At 44.3% G+C, this 18,844-nt stretch overlaps 1 protein-coding gene across 1 annotated transcript in view; it reads right to left on the bottom strand.

Annotated features, from left to right (window-relative positions):
- Positions 1-956: 956 nt before the first annotated feature.
- Positions 957-18,844, bottom strand: part of isy1 (ISY1 splicing factor homolog) — a 40,811-nt gene continuing 22,923 nt past the window's right edge. The window contains exons 8-10 of the mRNA XM_055917846.1: positions 8,720-8,832; positions 6,048-6,140; positions 957-1,390 (exon numbers count right to left, since the gene is read on the bottom strand). Coding sequence (XP_055773821.1) covers positions 1,283-1,390; positions 6,048-6,140; positions 8,720-8,832 — 314 coding nt within the window. The 3' untranslated portion in view covers positions 957-1,282. The remainder of the gene's footprint in view (positions 1,391-6,047; positions 6,141-8,719; positions 8,833-18,844) is intronic.

The raw sequence follows: 18,844 nt of genomic DNA, 5'->3' as shown, positions 1-18,844 counted from the left end.
CATGTCTTGTGGAGGACGCATGTGTGTTCATACCCCTTTCAAAGGAACCGGTACGCCTGGCACCTACTACCATACCCCTTTCAAAGGAACCGGTACGCCCGGCACCTACTACCGTACCCCTTTCAAAGGAACCGGTACGCCTGGCACCTACTACCGTACCCCTTTCAAAGGAACCGGTACGCCTGGCACCTACTACCATACCCCTTTCAAAGGAACCGGTACGCCTGGCACCTACTACCGTACCCCTTTCAAAGGAACCGGTACGCCTGGCACCTACTACCGTACCCCTTTCAAAGGAACCGGTACGCCTGGCACCTACTACCATACCCCTTTCAAAGGAACCGGTACGCCTGCCACCTACTACCGTACCCCTTTCAAAGGAACCGGTACGCCTGGCACCTACTACCATACCCCTTTCAAAGGAACCGGTACGCCTGCCACCTACTACCGTACCCCTTTCAAAGGAACCGGTACGCCCGGCACCTACTACCTTAACCCTTTCAAAGGAACCGGTAAGCCTGGCACCTACTACCATTCCCCTTTCAAAGGAACTTCAGTCTTTTGTCTTGCCCAATTGACTCAAGGTTTAGAAATCCTTGTCTCCTCCCCTTCATTTACACTGATTGAAGTGGATTTAACAAGTGACATCCATAAGGAATCAACGTTTTCACCTGGTCAGTGTGTCATGGAAAGAGCATGTTGTCCACTCAGTGTATATTTGAGTCCTGCTGGGGAGGGAGACACTAGTTCCTATGGTCTTACTGTCACATGAACTAGCCTTCCTCCAATCGGTGTACAGCACACACAGGTCAGTGCAGGGTGATGGGAGGCATGAGGGTCTAAAGCAGAAACATTTAACAGGTCAATAATGGGAGTGCTACAATCTGCCAGTGGTGGAAACGAATGAGACAATATTTACTCAGATGAAAATAGAGTTTACTTCAGAAAATGTAAAATTGTTTAAAAAAAAAGTGATTTATTTACAAGGCATGTAACATTACATCATGATATAAACACAATGTGGTTCTGTATCTCCAACAGACCAAGCAAGACATTATCCCATTCACATGACTAACCTGGTCCCAGGTCTGTTCCTGCTACAGCCAAACCTTTGATTAGTTTAGTACTAAGAATAGGAAGGAGTTATATAGTCTGGGAAAAGCAGGCCATGACACACCTCATCCCAAAATTAATACACTCCTTCAGCCCTAGAGAGATAGAGATAGATTTCTCCTCCCTCTCTCCACTACAACCTATTCAGTCCTAGATCTCCATCTCTCCACTACAGCCCCAGTAGTGTCTTGGCCTCCTCACTTTGGGCCATCAGGGTCTCGCTGGCGTACTTCTGAAGAAGCTCCATCTTCTTCCTTCTCACCAACGCCTCCTCAATCTAGAAACACAAAGATTTATTCAAGAGGTTCTCCCATCGCTCTGCTGTGTGTGTGTGTGTGTGTATGATGTGCCTCTTGCTAGCTGTCACTCAAATGGCGATGGGGCTGAAGTTCATTGGCTAGAACTCGAACTGCTAGGGTGCTGGCCCATGTAGGGAAAATGGTGCCGCACAGTTTCCAGAAAACAGTCACTTCAAACTAGGGATTTCATCACTAATTGAGGTACAACAGTAAGTCTGCTCATAGATTATAGATTATTAGATTGAACTTCACATTAACACATCCAGCCCAAAGCGTTTAAAAAAGACTTAGTAGTCGACAAAGTTCCGGTTCATGTTTCTAACTTAACCTTTTACTCAATCTGAAGAGGATCAAAGACATATCATTAAACTAGCCCTAACCATCCCCAATCTGAAGAGGATCAAAGACACATCATTAAACTAGCCCTAACCATCCCCAATCTGAAGAGGATCAAAGACATATCATTAAACTAGCCCTAACCATCCCCAATCTGAAGAGGATCAAAGACATATCATTAAACTAGCCCTAACCATCCCCAATCTGACGAGGATCAAAGACATATCATTAAACTAGCCCTAACCATCCCCAATCTGAAGAGGATCAAAGACATATCATTAAACTAGCCCTAACCATCCCCAATCTGAAGAGGATCAAAGACATATCATTAAACTAGCCCTAACCATCCCCAATCTGACGAGGATCAAAGACATATCATTAAACTAGCCCTAACCATCCCCAATCTGAAGAGGATCAAAGACATATCATTAAACTAGCCCTAACCATCCCCAATCTGAAGAGGATCAAAGACATATCATTAAACTAGCCCTAACCATCCCCAATCTGAAGAGGATCAAAGACATATCATTAAACTAGCCCCAACCATCCCCAATCTGAAGAGGATCAAAGACATATCATTAAACTAGCCCTAACCATCCCCAATCTGAAGAGGATCAAAGACATATCATTAAACTAGCCCTAACCATCCCCAATCTGACAAGGATCAAAGACATATCATTAAACTAGCCCCAACCATCCCCAATCTGAAGAGGATCAAAGACATATCATTAAACTAGCCCTAACCATCCCCAATCTGAAGAGGATCAAAGACATATCATTAAACTAGCCCTAACCATCCCCAATCTGAAGAGGATCAAAGACATATCATTAAACTAGCCCTAACCATCCCCAATCTGAAGAGGATCAAAGACATATCATTAAACTAGCCCTAACCATCCCCAATCTGACAAGGATCAAAGACATATCATTAAACTAGCCCTAACCATCCCCAATCTGAAGAGGATCAAAGACATATCATTAAACTAGCCCTAACCATCCCCAATCTGAAGAGGATCAAAGACATATCATTAAACTAGCCCTAACCATCCCCAGAGGATCAAAGACATATCATTAAACTAGCCCTAACCACCCCCAATCTGAAGAGGATCAAAGACATATCATTAAACTAGCCCTAACCACCCCCAATCTGACAAGGATCAAAGACATATCATTAAACTAGCCCTAACCATCCCCAATCTGAAGAGGATCAAAGACACATCATTAAACTAGCCCTAACCATCCCCAGAGGATCAAAGACATATCATTAAACTAGCCCTAACCATCCCCAATCTGACGAGGATCAAAGACATATCATTAAACTAGCCCTAACCACCCCCAATCTGAAGAGGATCAAAGACATATCATTAAACTACCCCTAACCATCCCCAATCTGAAGAGGATCAAAGACATATCATTAAACTAGCCCTAACCATCCCCAATCTGAAGAGGATCAAAGACACATCATTAAACTAGCCCTAACCATCCCCAGAGGATCAAAGACATATCATTAAACTAGCCCTAACCATCCCCAATCTGAAGAGGATCAAAGACATATCATTAAACTAGCCCTAACCATCCCCAATCTGAAGAGGATCAAAGACATATCATTAAACTAGCCCTAACCATCCCCAATCTGACAAGGATCAAAGACATATCATTAAACTAGCCCTAACCATCCCCAATCTGACGAGGATCAAAGACATATCATTAAACTAGCCCTAACCATCCCCAATCTGAAGAGGATCAAAGACATATCATTAAACTAGCCCTAACCATCCCCAATCTGAAGAGGATCAAAGACACATCATTAAACTAGCCCTAACCATCCCCAATCTGAAGAGGATCAAAGACACATCATTAAACTAGCCCTAACCATCCCCAATCTGAAGAGGATCAAAGACATATCATTAAACTAGCCCTAACCATCCCCAATCTGAAGAGGATCAAAGACATATCATTAAACTAGCCCTAACCATCCCCAATCTGAAGAGGATCAAAGACACATCATTAAACTAGCCCTAACCATCCCCAATCTGACAAGGATCAAAGACATATCATTAAACTAGCCCTAACCACCCCCAATCTGAAGAGGATCAAAGACATATCATTAAACTAGCCCTAACCATCCCCAATCTGAAGAGGATCAAAGACATATCATTAAACTAGCCCTAACCATCCCCAGAGGATCAAAGACATATCATTAAACTAGCCCTAACCATCCCCAGAGGATCAAAGACATATCATTAAACTAGCCCCAACCATCCCCAATCTGAAGAGGATCAAAGACATATCATTAAACTAGCCCTAACCATCCCCAATCTGAAGAGGATCAAAGACATATCATTAAACTAGCCCTAACCATCCCCAATCTGAAGAGGATCAAAGACACATCATTAAACTAGCCCTAACCATCCCCAATCTGAAGAGGATCAAATACACATCATTAAACTAGCCCTAACCATCCCCAATCTGACAAGGATCAAAGACATATCATTAAACTAGCCCTAACCATCCCCAATCTGAAGAGGATCAAAGACATATCATTAAACTAGCCCTAACCATCCCCAATCTGAAGAGGATCAAAGACATATCATTAAACTAGCCCTAACCATCCCCAATCTGAAGAGGATCAAAGACATATCATTAAACTAGCCCTAACCATCCCCAATCTGACAAGGATCAAAGACATATCATTAAACTAGCCCTAACCATCCCCAATCTGAAGAGGATCAAAGACATATCATTAAACTAGCCCTAACCATCCCCAGAGGATCAAAGACATATCATTAAACTAGCCCTAACCATCCCCAATCTGAAGAGGATCAAAGACATTTCATTAAACTAGCCCTAACCATCCCCAATCTGACAAGGATCAAAGACATATCATTAAACTAGCCCTAACCATCCCCAATCTGACGAGGATCAAAGACATATCATTAAACTAGCCCTAACCATCCCCAATCTGAAGAGGATCAAAGACATATCATTAAACTAGCCCTAACCATCCCCAATCTGAAGAGGATCAAAGACATAGCATTAAACTAGCCCTAACCATCCCCAATCTGAAGAGGATCAAAGACATATCATTAAACTAGCCCTAACCATCCCCAATCTGAAGAGGATCAAAGACACATCATTAAACTAGCCCTAACCATCCCCAGAGGATCAAAGACATATCATTAAACTAGCCCTAACCATCCCCAATCTGAAGAGGATCAAAGACATATCATTAAACTAGCCCTAACCATCCCCAATCTGAAGAGGATCAAAGACACATCATTAAACTAGCCCTAACCATCCCCAGAGGATCAAAGACATATCATTAAACTAGCCCTAACCATCCCCAATCTGAAGAGGATCAAAGACATATCACTAAACTAGCCCTAACCATCCCCAATCTGACAAAGATCAAAGACACATCATTAAACTAGCCCTAACCACCCCCAATCTGAAGAGGATCAAAGACATATCATTAAACTAGCCCTAACCACCCCCAATCTGACGAGGATCAAAGACATATCATTAAACTAGCCCTAACCATCCCCAATCTGAAGAGGATCAAAGACATATCATTAAACTAGCCCTAACCATCCCCAATCTGAAGAGGATCAAAGACACATCATTAAACTAGCCCTAACCATCCCCAGAGGATCAAAGACATATCATTAAACTAGCCCTAACCATCCCCAATCTGAAGAGGATCAAAGACATATCATTAAACTAGCCCTAACCATCCCCAATCTGAAGAGGATCAAAGACATATCATTAAACTAGCCCTAACCATCCCCAATCTGACAAGGATCAAAGACATATCATTAAACTAGCCCTAACCATCCCCAATCTGAAGAGGATCAAAGACATATCATTAAACTAGCCCTAACCATCCCCAGAGGATCAAAGACATATCATTAAACTAGCCCTAACCACCCCCAATCTGAAGAGGATCAAAGACATATCATTAAACTAGCCCTAACCACCCCCAATCTGACAAGGATCAAAGACATATCATTAAACTAGCCCTAACCATCCCCAATCTGACGAGGATCAAAGACATATCATTAAACTAGCCCTAACCATCCCCAATCTGAAGAGGATCAAAGACATATCATTAAACTAGCCCTAACCATCCCCAATCTGAAGAGGATCAAAGACATATCATTAAACTAGCCCTAACCATCCCCAATCTGGAAACAGAGATTTACATACTAATAGATCAGCATTATTATACTGAGCCCCATTCAGACTAGTTGGAACATGACTTTCTACACAGTGTAGAGATCTGTGTGTGAATGCAGGCACCTCTTTCTGAGACGGCACAGGGACGTGAGCGATGAAGGATGTGAGAGTTCCATCCTCTCCTTCCATCTGTTCTCTAGTCTCGTCATCTGAAAGCTGAGACAGATCAAAAGGTTATCATCTGACTGCTGAGAGACAAATCAAAAGGTTATTATCTGACTGCTGAGAGACAAATCAAAAGGTTATCATCTGACTGCTGAGAGACAAATCAAAAGGTTATTATCTGACTGCTGAGAGACAAATCAAAAGGTTATCATCTGACTGCTGAGAGACAAATCAAAAGGTTATCATCTGACTGCTGAGAGACAAATCAAAAGGTTATCATCTGACTGCTGAGAGACAGATCAAAAGGTTAGGTTATCATCTGACTGCTGAGAGACAAATCAAAAGGTTAGGTTATCATCTGACTGCTGAGAGACAAATCAAAAGGTTATCATCTGACTGCTGAGAGACAAATCAAAAGGTTATTATCTGACTGCTGAGAGACAAATCAAAAGGTTATCATCTGACTGCTGAGAGACAAATCAAAAGGTTATTATCTGACTGCTGAGAGACAAATCAAAAGGTTATCATCTGACTGCTGAGAGACAAATCAAAAGGTTATTATCTGACTGCTGAGAGACAAATCAAAAGGTTATCATCTGACTGCTGAGAGACAAATCAAAAGGTTATCATCTGACTGCTGAGAGACAAATCAAAAGGTTATCATCTGACTGCTGAGAGACAGATCAAAAGGTTAGGTTATCATCTGACTGCTGAGAGACAAATCAAAAGGTTAGGTTATCATCTGACTGCTGAGAGACAAATCAAAAGGTTATCATCTGACTGCTGAGAGACAAATCAAAAGGTTATTATCTGACTGCTGAGAGACAAATCAAAAGGTTATCATCTGACTGCTGAGAGACAAATCAAAAGGTTATCATCTGACTGCTGAGAGACAAATCAAAAGGTTATCATCTGACTGCTGAGAGACAAATCAAAAGGTTATCATCTGACTGCTGAGAGACAAATCAAAAGGTTATCATCTGACTGCTGAGAGACAAATCAAAAGGTTAGGTTATCATCTGACTGCTGAGAGACAAATCAAAAGGTTATCATCTGACTGCTGAGAGACAAATCAAAAGGTTATCATCTGACTGCTGAGAGACAGATCAAAAGGTTATCATCTGACTGCTGAGAGACAAATCAAAAGGTTATCATCTGACTGCTGAGAGACAGATCAAAAGGTTAGGTTATCATCTGACTGCTGAGAGACAAATCAAAAGGTTATCATCTGACTGCTGAGAGACAGATCAAAAGGTTAGGTTATCATCTGACTGCTGAGAGACAAATCAAAAGGTTATCATCTGACTGCTGAGAGACAAATCAAAAGGTTATCATCTGACTGCTGAGAGACAAATCAAAAGGTTATCATCTGACTGCTGAGAGACAAATCAAAAGGTTATCATCTGACTGCTGAGAGACAAATCAAAAGGTTATCATCTGACTGCTGAGAGACAGATCAAAAGGTTATCATCTGACTGCTGAGAGACAAATCAAAAGGTTATCATCTGACTGCTGAGAGACAAATCAAAAGGTTATCATCTGACTGCTGAGAGACAAATCAAAAGGTTATCATCTGACTGCTGAGAGACAGATCAAAAGGTTAGGTTATCATCTGACTGCTGAGAGACAAATCAAAAGGTTATCATCTGACTGCTGAGAGACAGATCAAAAGGTTAGGTTATCATCTGACTGCTGAGAGACAAATCAAAAGGTTAGGTTATCATCTGACTGCTGAGAGACAAATCAAAAGGTTATCATCTGACTGCTGAGAGACAAATCAAAAGGTTATCATCTGACTGCTGAGAGACAAATCAAAAGGTTATCATCTGACTGCTGAGAGACAAATCAAAAGGTTATCATCTGACTGCTGAGAGACAAATCAAAAGGTTATCATCTGACTGCTGAGAGACAAATCAAAAGGTTATCATCTGACTGCTGAGAGACAAATCAAAAGGTTATCATCTGACTGCTGAGAGACAAATCAAAAGGTTATCATCTGACTGCTGAGAGACAAATCAAAAGGTTATCATCTGACTGCTGAGAGACAAATCAAAAGGTTATCATCTGACTGCTGAGAGACAAATCAAAAGGTTATCATCTGACTGCTGAGAGACAAATCAAAAGGTTATTATCTGACTGCTGAGAGACAAATCAAAAGGTTATCATCTGACTGCTGAGAGACAAATCAAAAGGTTATCATCTGACTGCTGAGAGACAAATCAAAAGGTTATCATCTGACTGCTGAGAGACAAATCAAAAGGTTATCATCTGACTGCTGAGAGACAAATCAAAAGGTTATTATCTGACTGCTGAGAGACAAATCAAAAGGTTATCATCTGACTGCTGAGAGACAAATCAAAAGGTTATCATCTGACTGCTGAGAGACAAATCAAAAGGTTATCATCTGACTGCTGAGAGACAAATCAAAAGGTTATTATCTGACTGCTGAGAGACAAATCAAAAGGTTATCATCTGACTGCTGAGAGACAAATCAAAAGGTTAGGTTATCATCTGACTGCTGAGAGACAGATACATGTTATGTTTACAAGTAGGCCACACTTCGGAATACCTTCTGACTTTAAATGGCCAGTAAATGGGACCAGAGTCAGTATGTTTTGACTGATATTCACCTCATCCTCCTTTACAGCATACATGTGTTCCTCCTCTTCCTCTACCTCCTCTCTTCCTACGGCAAGACGAGCTTCTCTCTCCGTTTTCCATTTCTCCACTGCCTTCAATATCACTGAAACACACACACACACACACACACACACACACACACACACGTTAAGTATTGTGTATTGGGTTAAATATTGTGTATTGGGTTGTATTGGAGGGGTGTCACAGAGCAGGGAGGATATTAATCTACTACAGAGGGGTGTCACAGAGCAGGGAGGATATTAATCTACTACAGAGCAGGGAGGATATTAATCTACTACAGAGGGGTGTCACAGAGCAGGGAGGATATTAATCTACTGCAGAGGGGTGTCACAGAGCAGGGAGGATATTAATCTACTACAGAGCAGGGAGGATATTAATCTACTGCAGAGGGGTGTCACAGAGCAGGGAGGATATTAATCTACTGTAGAGGGGTGTCACAGAGCAGGGAGGATATTAATCTACTACAGAGCAGGGAGGATATTAATCTACTACAGAGCAGGGAGGATATTAATCTACTACAGAGCAGGGAGGATATTAATCTACTACAGAGGGGTGTCACAGAGCAGGGCGGATATTAATCTACTACAGAGCAGGGAGGATATTAATCTACTACAGAGGGGTGTCACAGAGCAGGGAGGATATTAATCTACTACAGAGCAGGGAGGATATTAATCTACTACAGAGGGGTGTCACAGAGCAGGGAGGATATTAATCTACTACAGAGCAGGGAGGATATTAATCTACTACAGAGGGGTGTCACAGAGCAGGGAGGATATTAATCTACTACAGAGCAGGGAGGATATTAATCTACTACAGAGGGGCGTCACAGAGCAGGGAGGATATTAATCTACTGCAGAGGGGTGTCACAGAGCAGGGAGGATATTAATCTACTGCAGAGGGGTGTCACAGAGCAGGGAGGATATTAATCTACTACAGAGGGGTGTCACAGAGCAGGGAGGATATTAATCTACTACAGAGCAGGGAGGATATTAATCTACTGCAGAGGGGTGTCACAGAGCAGGGAGGATATTAATCTACTACAGAGGGGTGTCACAGAGCAGGGAGGATATTAATCTACTACAGAGTAGGGAGGATATTAATCTACTGCAGAAGGGTGTCACAGAGCAGGGAGGATATTAATCTACTACAGAGTAGGGAGGATATTAATCTACTACAGAGGGGTGTCACAGAGCAGGGAGGATATTAATCTACTACAGAGGGGTGTCACAGAGCAGGGAGGATATTAATCTACTACAGAGCAGGGAGGATATTAATCTACTACAGAGGGGTGTCACAGAGCAGGGAGGATATTAATCTACTACAGAGCAGGGAGGATATTAATCTACTACAGAGGGGTGTCACAGAGCAGGGAGGATATTAATCTACTGCAGAGGGGTGTCACAGAGCAGGGAGGATATTAATCTACTACAGAGGGGTGTCACAGAGCAGGGAGGATATTAATCTACTACAGAGCAGGGAGGATATTAATCTACTGCAGAGGGGTGTCACAGAGCAGGGAGGATATTAATCTACTGTAGAGGGGTGTCACAGAGCAGGGAGGATATTAATCTACTACAGAGCAGGGAGGATATTAATCTACTACAGAGCAGGGAGGATATTAATCTACTACAGAGCAGGGAGGATATTAATCTACTACAGAGGGGTGTCACAGAGCAGGGCGGATATTAATCTACTACAGAGCAGGGAGGATATTAATCTACTACAGAGGGGTGTCACAGAGCAGGGAGGATATTAATCTACTACAGAGCAGGGAGGATATTAATCTACTACAGAGGGGTGTCACAGAGCAGGGAGGATATTAATCTACTACAGAGCAGGGAGGATATTAATCTACTACAGAGGGGTGTCACAGAGCAGGGAGGATATTAATCTACTACAGAGCAGGGAGGATATTAATCTACTACAGAGGGGCGTCACAGAGCAGGGAGGATATTAATCTACTGCAGAGGGGTGTCACAGAGCAGGGAGGATATTAATCTACTGCAGAGGGGTGTCACAGAGCAGGGAGGATATTAATCTACTACAGAGGGGTGTCACAGAGCAGGGAGGATATTAATCTACTACAGAGCAGGGAGGATATTAATCTACTGCAGAGGGGTGTCACAGAGCAGGGAGGATATTAATCTACTACAGAGGGGTGTCACAGAGCAGGGAGGATATTAATCTACTACAGAGTAGGGAGGATATTAATCTACTGCAGAAGGGTGTCACAGAGCAGGGAGGATATTAATCTACTACAGAGTAGGGAGGATATTAATCTACTACAGAGGGGTGTCACAGAGCAGGGAGGATATTAATCTACTACAGAGCAGGGAGGATATTAATCTACTGCAGAGGGGTGTCACAGAGCAGGGAGGATATTAATCTACTACAGAGGGGTGTCACAGAGCAGGGAGGATATTAATCTACTACAGAGCAGGGAGGATATTAATCTACTGCAGAGGGGTGTCACAGAGCAGGGAGGATATTAATCTACTACAGAGCAGGGAGGATATTAATCTACTGCAGAGGGGCGTCACAGAGCAGGGAGGATATTAATCTACTACAGAGGGGTGTCACAGAGCAGGGAGGATATTAATCTACTACAGAGGGGCGTCACAGAGCAGGGAGGATATTAATCTACTACAGAGCAGGGAGGATATTAATCTACTACAGAGCAGGGAGGATATTAATCTACTGCAGAGGGGTGTCACAGAGCAGGGAGGATATTAATCTACTACAGAGGAGTGTCACAGAGCAGGGAGGATATTAATCTACTACAGAGCAGGGAGGATATTAATCTACTACAGAGGGGCATCACAGAGCAGGGAGGATATTAATCTACTGCAGAGGGGTGTCACAGAGCAGGGAGGATATTAATCTACTACAGAGGGGTGTCACAGAGCAGGGAGGATATTAATCTACTACAGAGGGGTGTCACAGAGCAGGGAGGATATTAATCTACTACAGAGGGGTGTCACAGAGCAGGGAGGATATTAATCTACTGCAGAGGGGTGTTACAGAGCAGGGAGGATATTAATCTACTGCAGAGGGGTGTCACAGAGCAGGGAGGATATTAATCTACTGCAGAGGGGTGTCACAGAGCAGGGAGGATATTAATCTACTGCAGAGGGGTGTCACAGAGCAGGGAGGATATTAATCTACTACAGAGGGGTGTCACAGAGCAGGGAGGATATTAATCTACTGCAGAGGGGTGTCACAGAGCAGGGAGGATATTAATCTACTACAGAGGAGTGTCACAGAGCAGGGAGGATATTAATCTACTGCAGAGGGGTGTCACAGAGCAGGGGGGATATTAATCTACTACAGAGGGGTGTCACAGAGCAGGGAGGATATTAATATACTACAGAGGGGTGTCACAGAGCAGGGAGGATATTAATCTGCTACAGAGGGGTGTCACAGAGCAGGGAGGATATTAATCTACTGCAGAGGGGTGTCACAGAGCAGGGAGGATATTAATCTACTACAGAGGGGTGTCACAGAGCAGGGAGGATATTAATCTACTACAGAGGGGTGTCACAGAGCAGGGAGGATATTAATCTACTACAGAGGAGTGTCACAGAGCAGGGAGGATATTAATCTACTACAGAGGGGTGTCACAGAGCAGGGAGGATATTAATCTACTACAGAGGGGTGTCACAGAGCAGGGAGGATATGAATCTACTACAGAGGGGTGTCACAGAGCAGGGAGGATATTAATCTATTACAGAGCAGGGAGGATATTAATCTACTACAGAGGGGCGTCAGAGCAGGGAGGATATTAATCTACTAAAGAGCAGGGAGGATATGAATCTACTACAGAGGGGTGTCACAGAGCAGGGAGGATATTAATCTACTACAGAGGGGTGTCACAGAGCAGGGAGGATATTAATCTACTGTAGAGGGGTGTCACAGAGCAGGGAGGATATTAATCTACTGTAGAGGAGTGTCACAGAGCAGGGAGGATATTAATCTACTACAGAGCAGGGAGGATATTAATCTACTACAGAGGGGTGTCACAGAGCAGGGAGGATATTAATCTACTACAGAGCAGGGAGGATATTAATCTACTACAGAGGGGTGTCACAGAGCAGGGAGGATATTAATCTACTGCAGAGGGGCGTCACAGAGCAGGGAGGATATTAATCTACTACAGAGGGGTGTCACAGAGCAGGGAGGATATTAATCTACTACAGAGGGGCGTCACAGAACAGGGAGGATATTAATCTACTACAGAGGGGTGTCACAGAGCAGGGAGGATATTAATCTACTACAGAGGGGTGTCACAGAGCAGGGAGGATATTAATCTACTGCAGAGGGGTGTCACAGAGCAGGGAGGATATTAATCTACTACAGAGCAGGGAGGATATTAATCTACTAGAGCAGGGAGGATATTAATCTACTACAGAGCAGGGAGGATATTAATCTACTACAGAGCAGGGAGGATATTAATCTACTACAGAGGAGTGTCACAGAGCAGGGAGGATATTAATCTACTACAGAGCAGGGAGGATATTAATCTACTACAGAGCAGGGAGGATATTAATCTACTACAGAGCAGGGAGGATATTAATCTACTACAGAGCAGGGAGGATATTAATCTACTACAGAGCAGGGAGGATATTAATCTACTACAGAGGGGTGTCACAGAGCAGGGAGGATATTAATCTACTACAGAGGGGTGTCACAGAGCAGGGAGGATATTAATCTACTACAGAGGGGCGTCACAGAGCAGGGAGGATATTAATCTACTACAGAGGGGTGTCACAGAGCAGGGAGGATATTAATCTACTACAGAGGGGCGTCACAGAGCAGGGAGGATATTAATCTACTACAGAGCAGGGAGGATATTAATCTACTACAGAGGGGTGTCACAGAGCAGGGAGGATATTAATCTACTACAGAGCAGGGAGGATATTAATCTACTACAGAGGGGTGTCACAGAGCAGGGAGGATATTAATCTACTGCAGAGGGGTGTCACAGAGCAGGGAGGATATTAATCTACTACAGAGGGGTGTCACAGAGCAGGGAGGATATTAATCTACTGCAGAGGGGTGTCACAGAGCAGGGAGGATATTAATCTACTACAGAGCAGGGAGGATATTAATCTACTACAGAGGGGTGTCACAGAGCAGGGAGGATATTAATCTACTGCAGAGGGGTGTCACAGAGCAGGGAGGATATTAATCTACTACAGAGGGGTGTCACAGAGCAGGGAGGATATTAATCTACTACAGAGCAGGGAGGATATTAATCTACTACAGAGCAGGGAGGATATTAATCTACTACAGAGCAGGGAGGATATTAATCTACTACAGAGGGGTGTCACAGAGCAGGGAGGATATTAATCTACTACAGAGGGGCGTCACAGAGCAGGGAGGATATTAACCTACTACAGAGCAGGGAGGATATTAATCTACTGCAGAGGGGCGTCACAGACCAGGGAGGATATTAATCTACTACAGAGGGGCGTCACAGAGCAGGGAGGATATTAATCTACTGCAGAGGGGCGTCACAGAGCAGGGAGGATATTAATCTACTGCAGAGGGGTGTCACAGAGCAGGGAGGATATTAATCTACTACAGAGGGGTGTCACAGAGCAGGGAGGATATTAATCTACTACAGAGCAGGGAGGATATTAATCTACTACAGAGGGGTGTCACAGAGCAGGGAGGATATTAATCTACTACAGAGCAGGGAGGATATTAATCTACTACAGAGGGGTGTCACAGAGCAGGGAGGATATTAATCTACTACAGAGGGGTGTCACAGAGCAGGGAGGATATTAATCTACTACAGAGGGGCGTCACAGAGCAGGGAGGATATTAATCTACTACAGAGGGGCGTCACAGAGCAGGGAGGATATTAATCTACTACAGAGGGGCGTCACAGAGCAGGGAGGATATTAATCTACTACAGAGGGGTGTCACAGAGCAGGGAGGATATTAATCTACTGCAGAGGGGTGTCACAGAGCAGGGAGGATATTAATCTACTACAGAGGGGTGTCACAGAGCAGGGAGGATATTAATCTACTACAGAGGGGTGTCACAGAGCAGGGAGGATATTAATCTACTGCAGAGGGGTGTCACAGAGCAGGGAGGATATTAATCTACTACAGAGCAGGGAGGATATTAATCTACTACAGAGGGGTGTCACAGAGCAGGGAGGATATTAATCTACTGCAGAGGGGTGTCACAGAGCAGGGAGGATATTAATCTACTACAGAGGGGTGTCACAGAGCAGGGAGGATATTAATCTACTACAGAGCAGGGAGGATATTAATCTACTACAGAGGGGTGTCACAGAGCAGGGAGGATATTAATCTACTACAGAGGGGCGTCACAGAGCAGGGAGGATATTAATCTACTGCAGAGGGGCGTCACAGAGCAGGGAGGATATTAATCTACTACAGAGCAGGGAGGATATTAATCTACTACAGAGGGGTGTCACAGAGCAGGGAGGATATTAATCTACTACAGAGGGGCGTCACAGAGCAGGGAGGATATTAATCTACTATAGAGGGGTGTCACAGAGCAGGGAGGATATTAATCTACTACAGAGGGGTGTCACAGAGCAGGGAGGATATTAATCTACTACAGAGGGGTGTCACAGAGCAGGGAGGATATTAATCTACTACAGAGCAGGGAGGATATTAATCTACTACAGAGGGGTGTCACAGAGCAGGGAGGATATTAATCTACTACAGAGCAGGGAGGATATTAATCTACTGCAGAGGGGTGTCACAGAGCAGGGAGGATATTAATCTACTACAGAGGGGTGTCACAGAGCAGGGAGGATATTAATCTACTACAGAGGGGCGTCACAGAGCAGGGAGGATATTAATCTACTACAGAGGGGCGTCACAGAGCAGGGAGGATATTAATCTACTACAGAGGGGCGTCACAGAGCAGGGAGGATATTAATCTACTACAGAGGGGTGTCACAGAGCAGGGAGGATATTAATCTACTGTAGAGGGGTGTCACAGAGCAGGGAGGATATTAATCTACTACAGAGGGGTGTCACAGAGCAGGGAGGATATTAATCTACTACAGAGGGGTGTCACAGAGCAGGGAGGATATTAATCTACTGTAGAGGGGTGTCACAGAGCAGGGAGGATATTAATCTACTACAGAGCAGGGAGGATATTAATCTACTACAGAGGGGTGTCACAGAGCAGGGAGGATATTAATCTACTGCAGAGGGGTGTCACAGAGCAGGGAGGATATTAATCTACTACAGAGGGGTGTCACAGAGCAGGGAGGATATTAATCTACTACAGAGCAGGGAGGATATTAATCTACTACAGAGGGGTGTCACAGAGCAGGGAGGATATTAATCTACTGCAGAGGGGCGTCACAGAGCAGGGAGGATATTAATCTACTACAGAGCAGGGAGGATATTAATCTACTACAGAGGGGTGTCACAGAGCAGGGAGGATATTAATCTACTACAGAGGGCGTCACAGAGCAGGGAGGATATTAATCTACTACAGAGGGGTGTCACAGAGCAGGGAGGATATTAATCTACTACAGAGGGGTGTCACAGAGCAGGGAGGATATTAATCTACTACAGAGGGGTGTCACAGAGCAGGGAGGATATTAATCTACTACAGAGCAGGGAGGATATTAATCTACTACAGAGGGGTGTCACAGAGCAGGGAGGATATTAATCTACTGCAGAGGGGCGTCACAGAGCAGGGAGGATATTAATCTACTACAGAGGGGTGTCACAGAGCAGGGAGGATATTAATCTACTACAGAGGGGCGTCACAGAACAGGGAGGATATTAATCTACTACAGAGGGGTGTCACAGAGCAGGGAGGATATTAATCTACTACAGAGCAGGGAGGATATTAATCTACTACAGAGCAGGGAGGATATTAATCTACTGCAGAGGGGTGTCACAGAGCAGGGAGGATATTAATCTACTACAGAGCAGGGAGGATATTAATCTACCACAGAGCAGGGAGGATATTAATCTACTGCAGAGGGGTGTCACAGAGCAGGGAGGATATTAATCTACTACAGAGGGGTGTCACAGAGCAGGGAGGATATTAATCTACTGCAGAGGGGTGTCACAGAGCAGGGAGGATATTAATCTACTACAGAGCAGGGAGGATATTAATCTACTACAGAGCAGGGAGGATATTAATCTACTACAGAGCAGGGAGGATATTAATCTACTACAGAGGGGTGTCACAGAGCAGGGAGGATATTAATCTACTACAGAGCAGGGAGGATATTAATCTACTACAGAGCAGGGAGGATATTAATCTACTACAGAGCAGGGAGGATATTAATCTACTACAGAGCAGGGAGGATATTAATCTACTACAGAGCAGGGAGGATATTAATCTACTACAGAGCAGGGAGGATATTAATCTACTACAGAGGGGTGTCACAGAGCAGGGAGGATATTAATCTACTACAGAGGGGTGTCACAGAGCAGGGAGGATATTAATCTACTACAGAGGGGCGTCACAGAGCAGGGAGGATATTAATCTACTGTAGAGGGGTGTCACAGAGCAGGGAGGATATTAATCTACTACAGAGGGGCGTCACAGAGCAGGGAGGATATTAATCTACTACAGAGCAGGGAGGATATTAATCTACTACAGAGGGGTGTCACAGAGCAGGGAGGATATTAATCTACTACAGAGCAGGGAGGATATTAATCTACTACAGAGGGGTGTCACAGAGCAGGGAGGATATTAATCTACTACAGAGGGGTGTCACAGAGCAGGGAGGATATTAATCTACTACAGAGCAGGGAGGATATTAATCTACTACAGAGGGGTGTCACAGAGCAGGGAGGATATTAATCTACTACAGAGGGGTGTCACAGAGCAGGGAGGATATTAATCTACTACAGAGGGGTGTCACAGAGCAGGGAGGATATTAATCTACTACAGAGGGGTGTCACAGAGCAGGGAGGATATTAATCTACTGCAGAGGGGTGTCACAGAGCAGGGAGGATATTAATCTACTACAGAGGGGTGTCACAGAGCAGGGAGGATATTAATCTACTGCAGAGGGGTGTCACAGAGCAGGGAGGATATTAATCTACTACAGAGGGGTGTCACAGAGCAGGGAGGATATTAATCTACTACAGAGCAGGGAGGATATTAATCTACTACAGAGGGGTGTCACAGAGCAGGGAGGATATTAATCTACTACAGAGGGGCGTCACAGAGCAGGGAGGATATTAATCTACTACAGAGGGGCGTCACAGAGCAGGGAGGATATTAATTTACTGCAGAGGGGCGTCACAGAGCAGGGAGGATATTAATCTACTACAGAGGGGCGTCACAGAGCAGGGAGGATATTAACCTACTACAGAGCAGGGAGGATATTAATCTACTGCAGAGGGGCGTCACAGACCAGGGAGGATATTAATCTACTACAGAGGGGCGTCACAGAGCAGGGAGGATATTAATCTACTGCAGAGGGGCGTCACAGAGCAGGGAGGATATTAATCTACTGCAGAGGGGTGTCACAGAGCAGGGAGGATATTAATCTACTGCAGAGGGGTGTCACAGAGCAGGGAGGATATTAATCTACTGCAGAGGGGTGTCACAGAGCAGGGAGGATATTAATCTACTACAGAGGGGTGTCACAGAGCAGGGAGGATATTAATCTACTACAGAGCAGGGAGGATATTAATCTACTACAGAGGGGTGTCACAGAGCAGGGAGGATATTAATCTACTACAGAGCAGGGAGGATATTAATCTACTGCAGAGGGGTGTCACAGAGCAGGGAGGATATTAATCTACTACAGAGGGGCGTCACAGAGCAGGGAGGATATTAATCTACTACAGAGGGGCGTCACAGAGCAGGGAGGATATTAATCTACTACAGAGGGGCGTCACAGAGCAGGGAGGATATTAATCTACTACAGAGGGGCGTCACAGAGCAGGGAGGATATTAATCTACTACAGAGGGGTGTCACAGAGCAGGGAGGATATTAATCTACTGTAGAGGGGTGTCACAGAGCAGGGAGGATATTAATCTACTACAGAGGGGTGTCACAGAGCAGGGAGGATATTAATCTACTACAGAGGGGTGTCACAGAGCAGGGAGGATATTAATC

Source organism: Salvelinus fontinalis, chromosome 3, assembly GCF_029448725.1.
Source record: "Salvelinus fontinalis isolate EN_2023a chromosome 3, ASM2944872v1, whole genome shotgun sequence".
NCBI lineage: Eukaryota > Metazoa > Chordata > Actinopteri > Salmoniformes > Salmonidae > Salvelinus > Salvelinus fontinalis.
The sequence above is the reverse complement of the archived record's forward strand: the minus strand, read 5'-3'. Positions and strand labels throughout refer to the sequence as shown.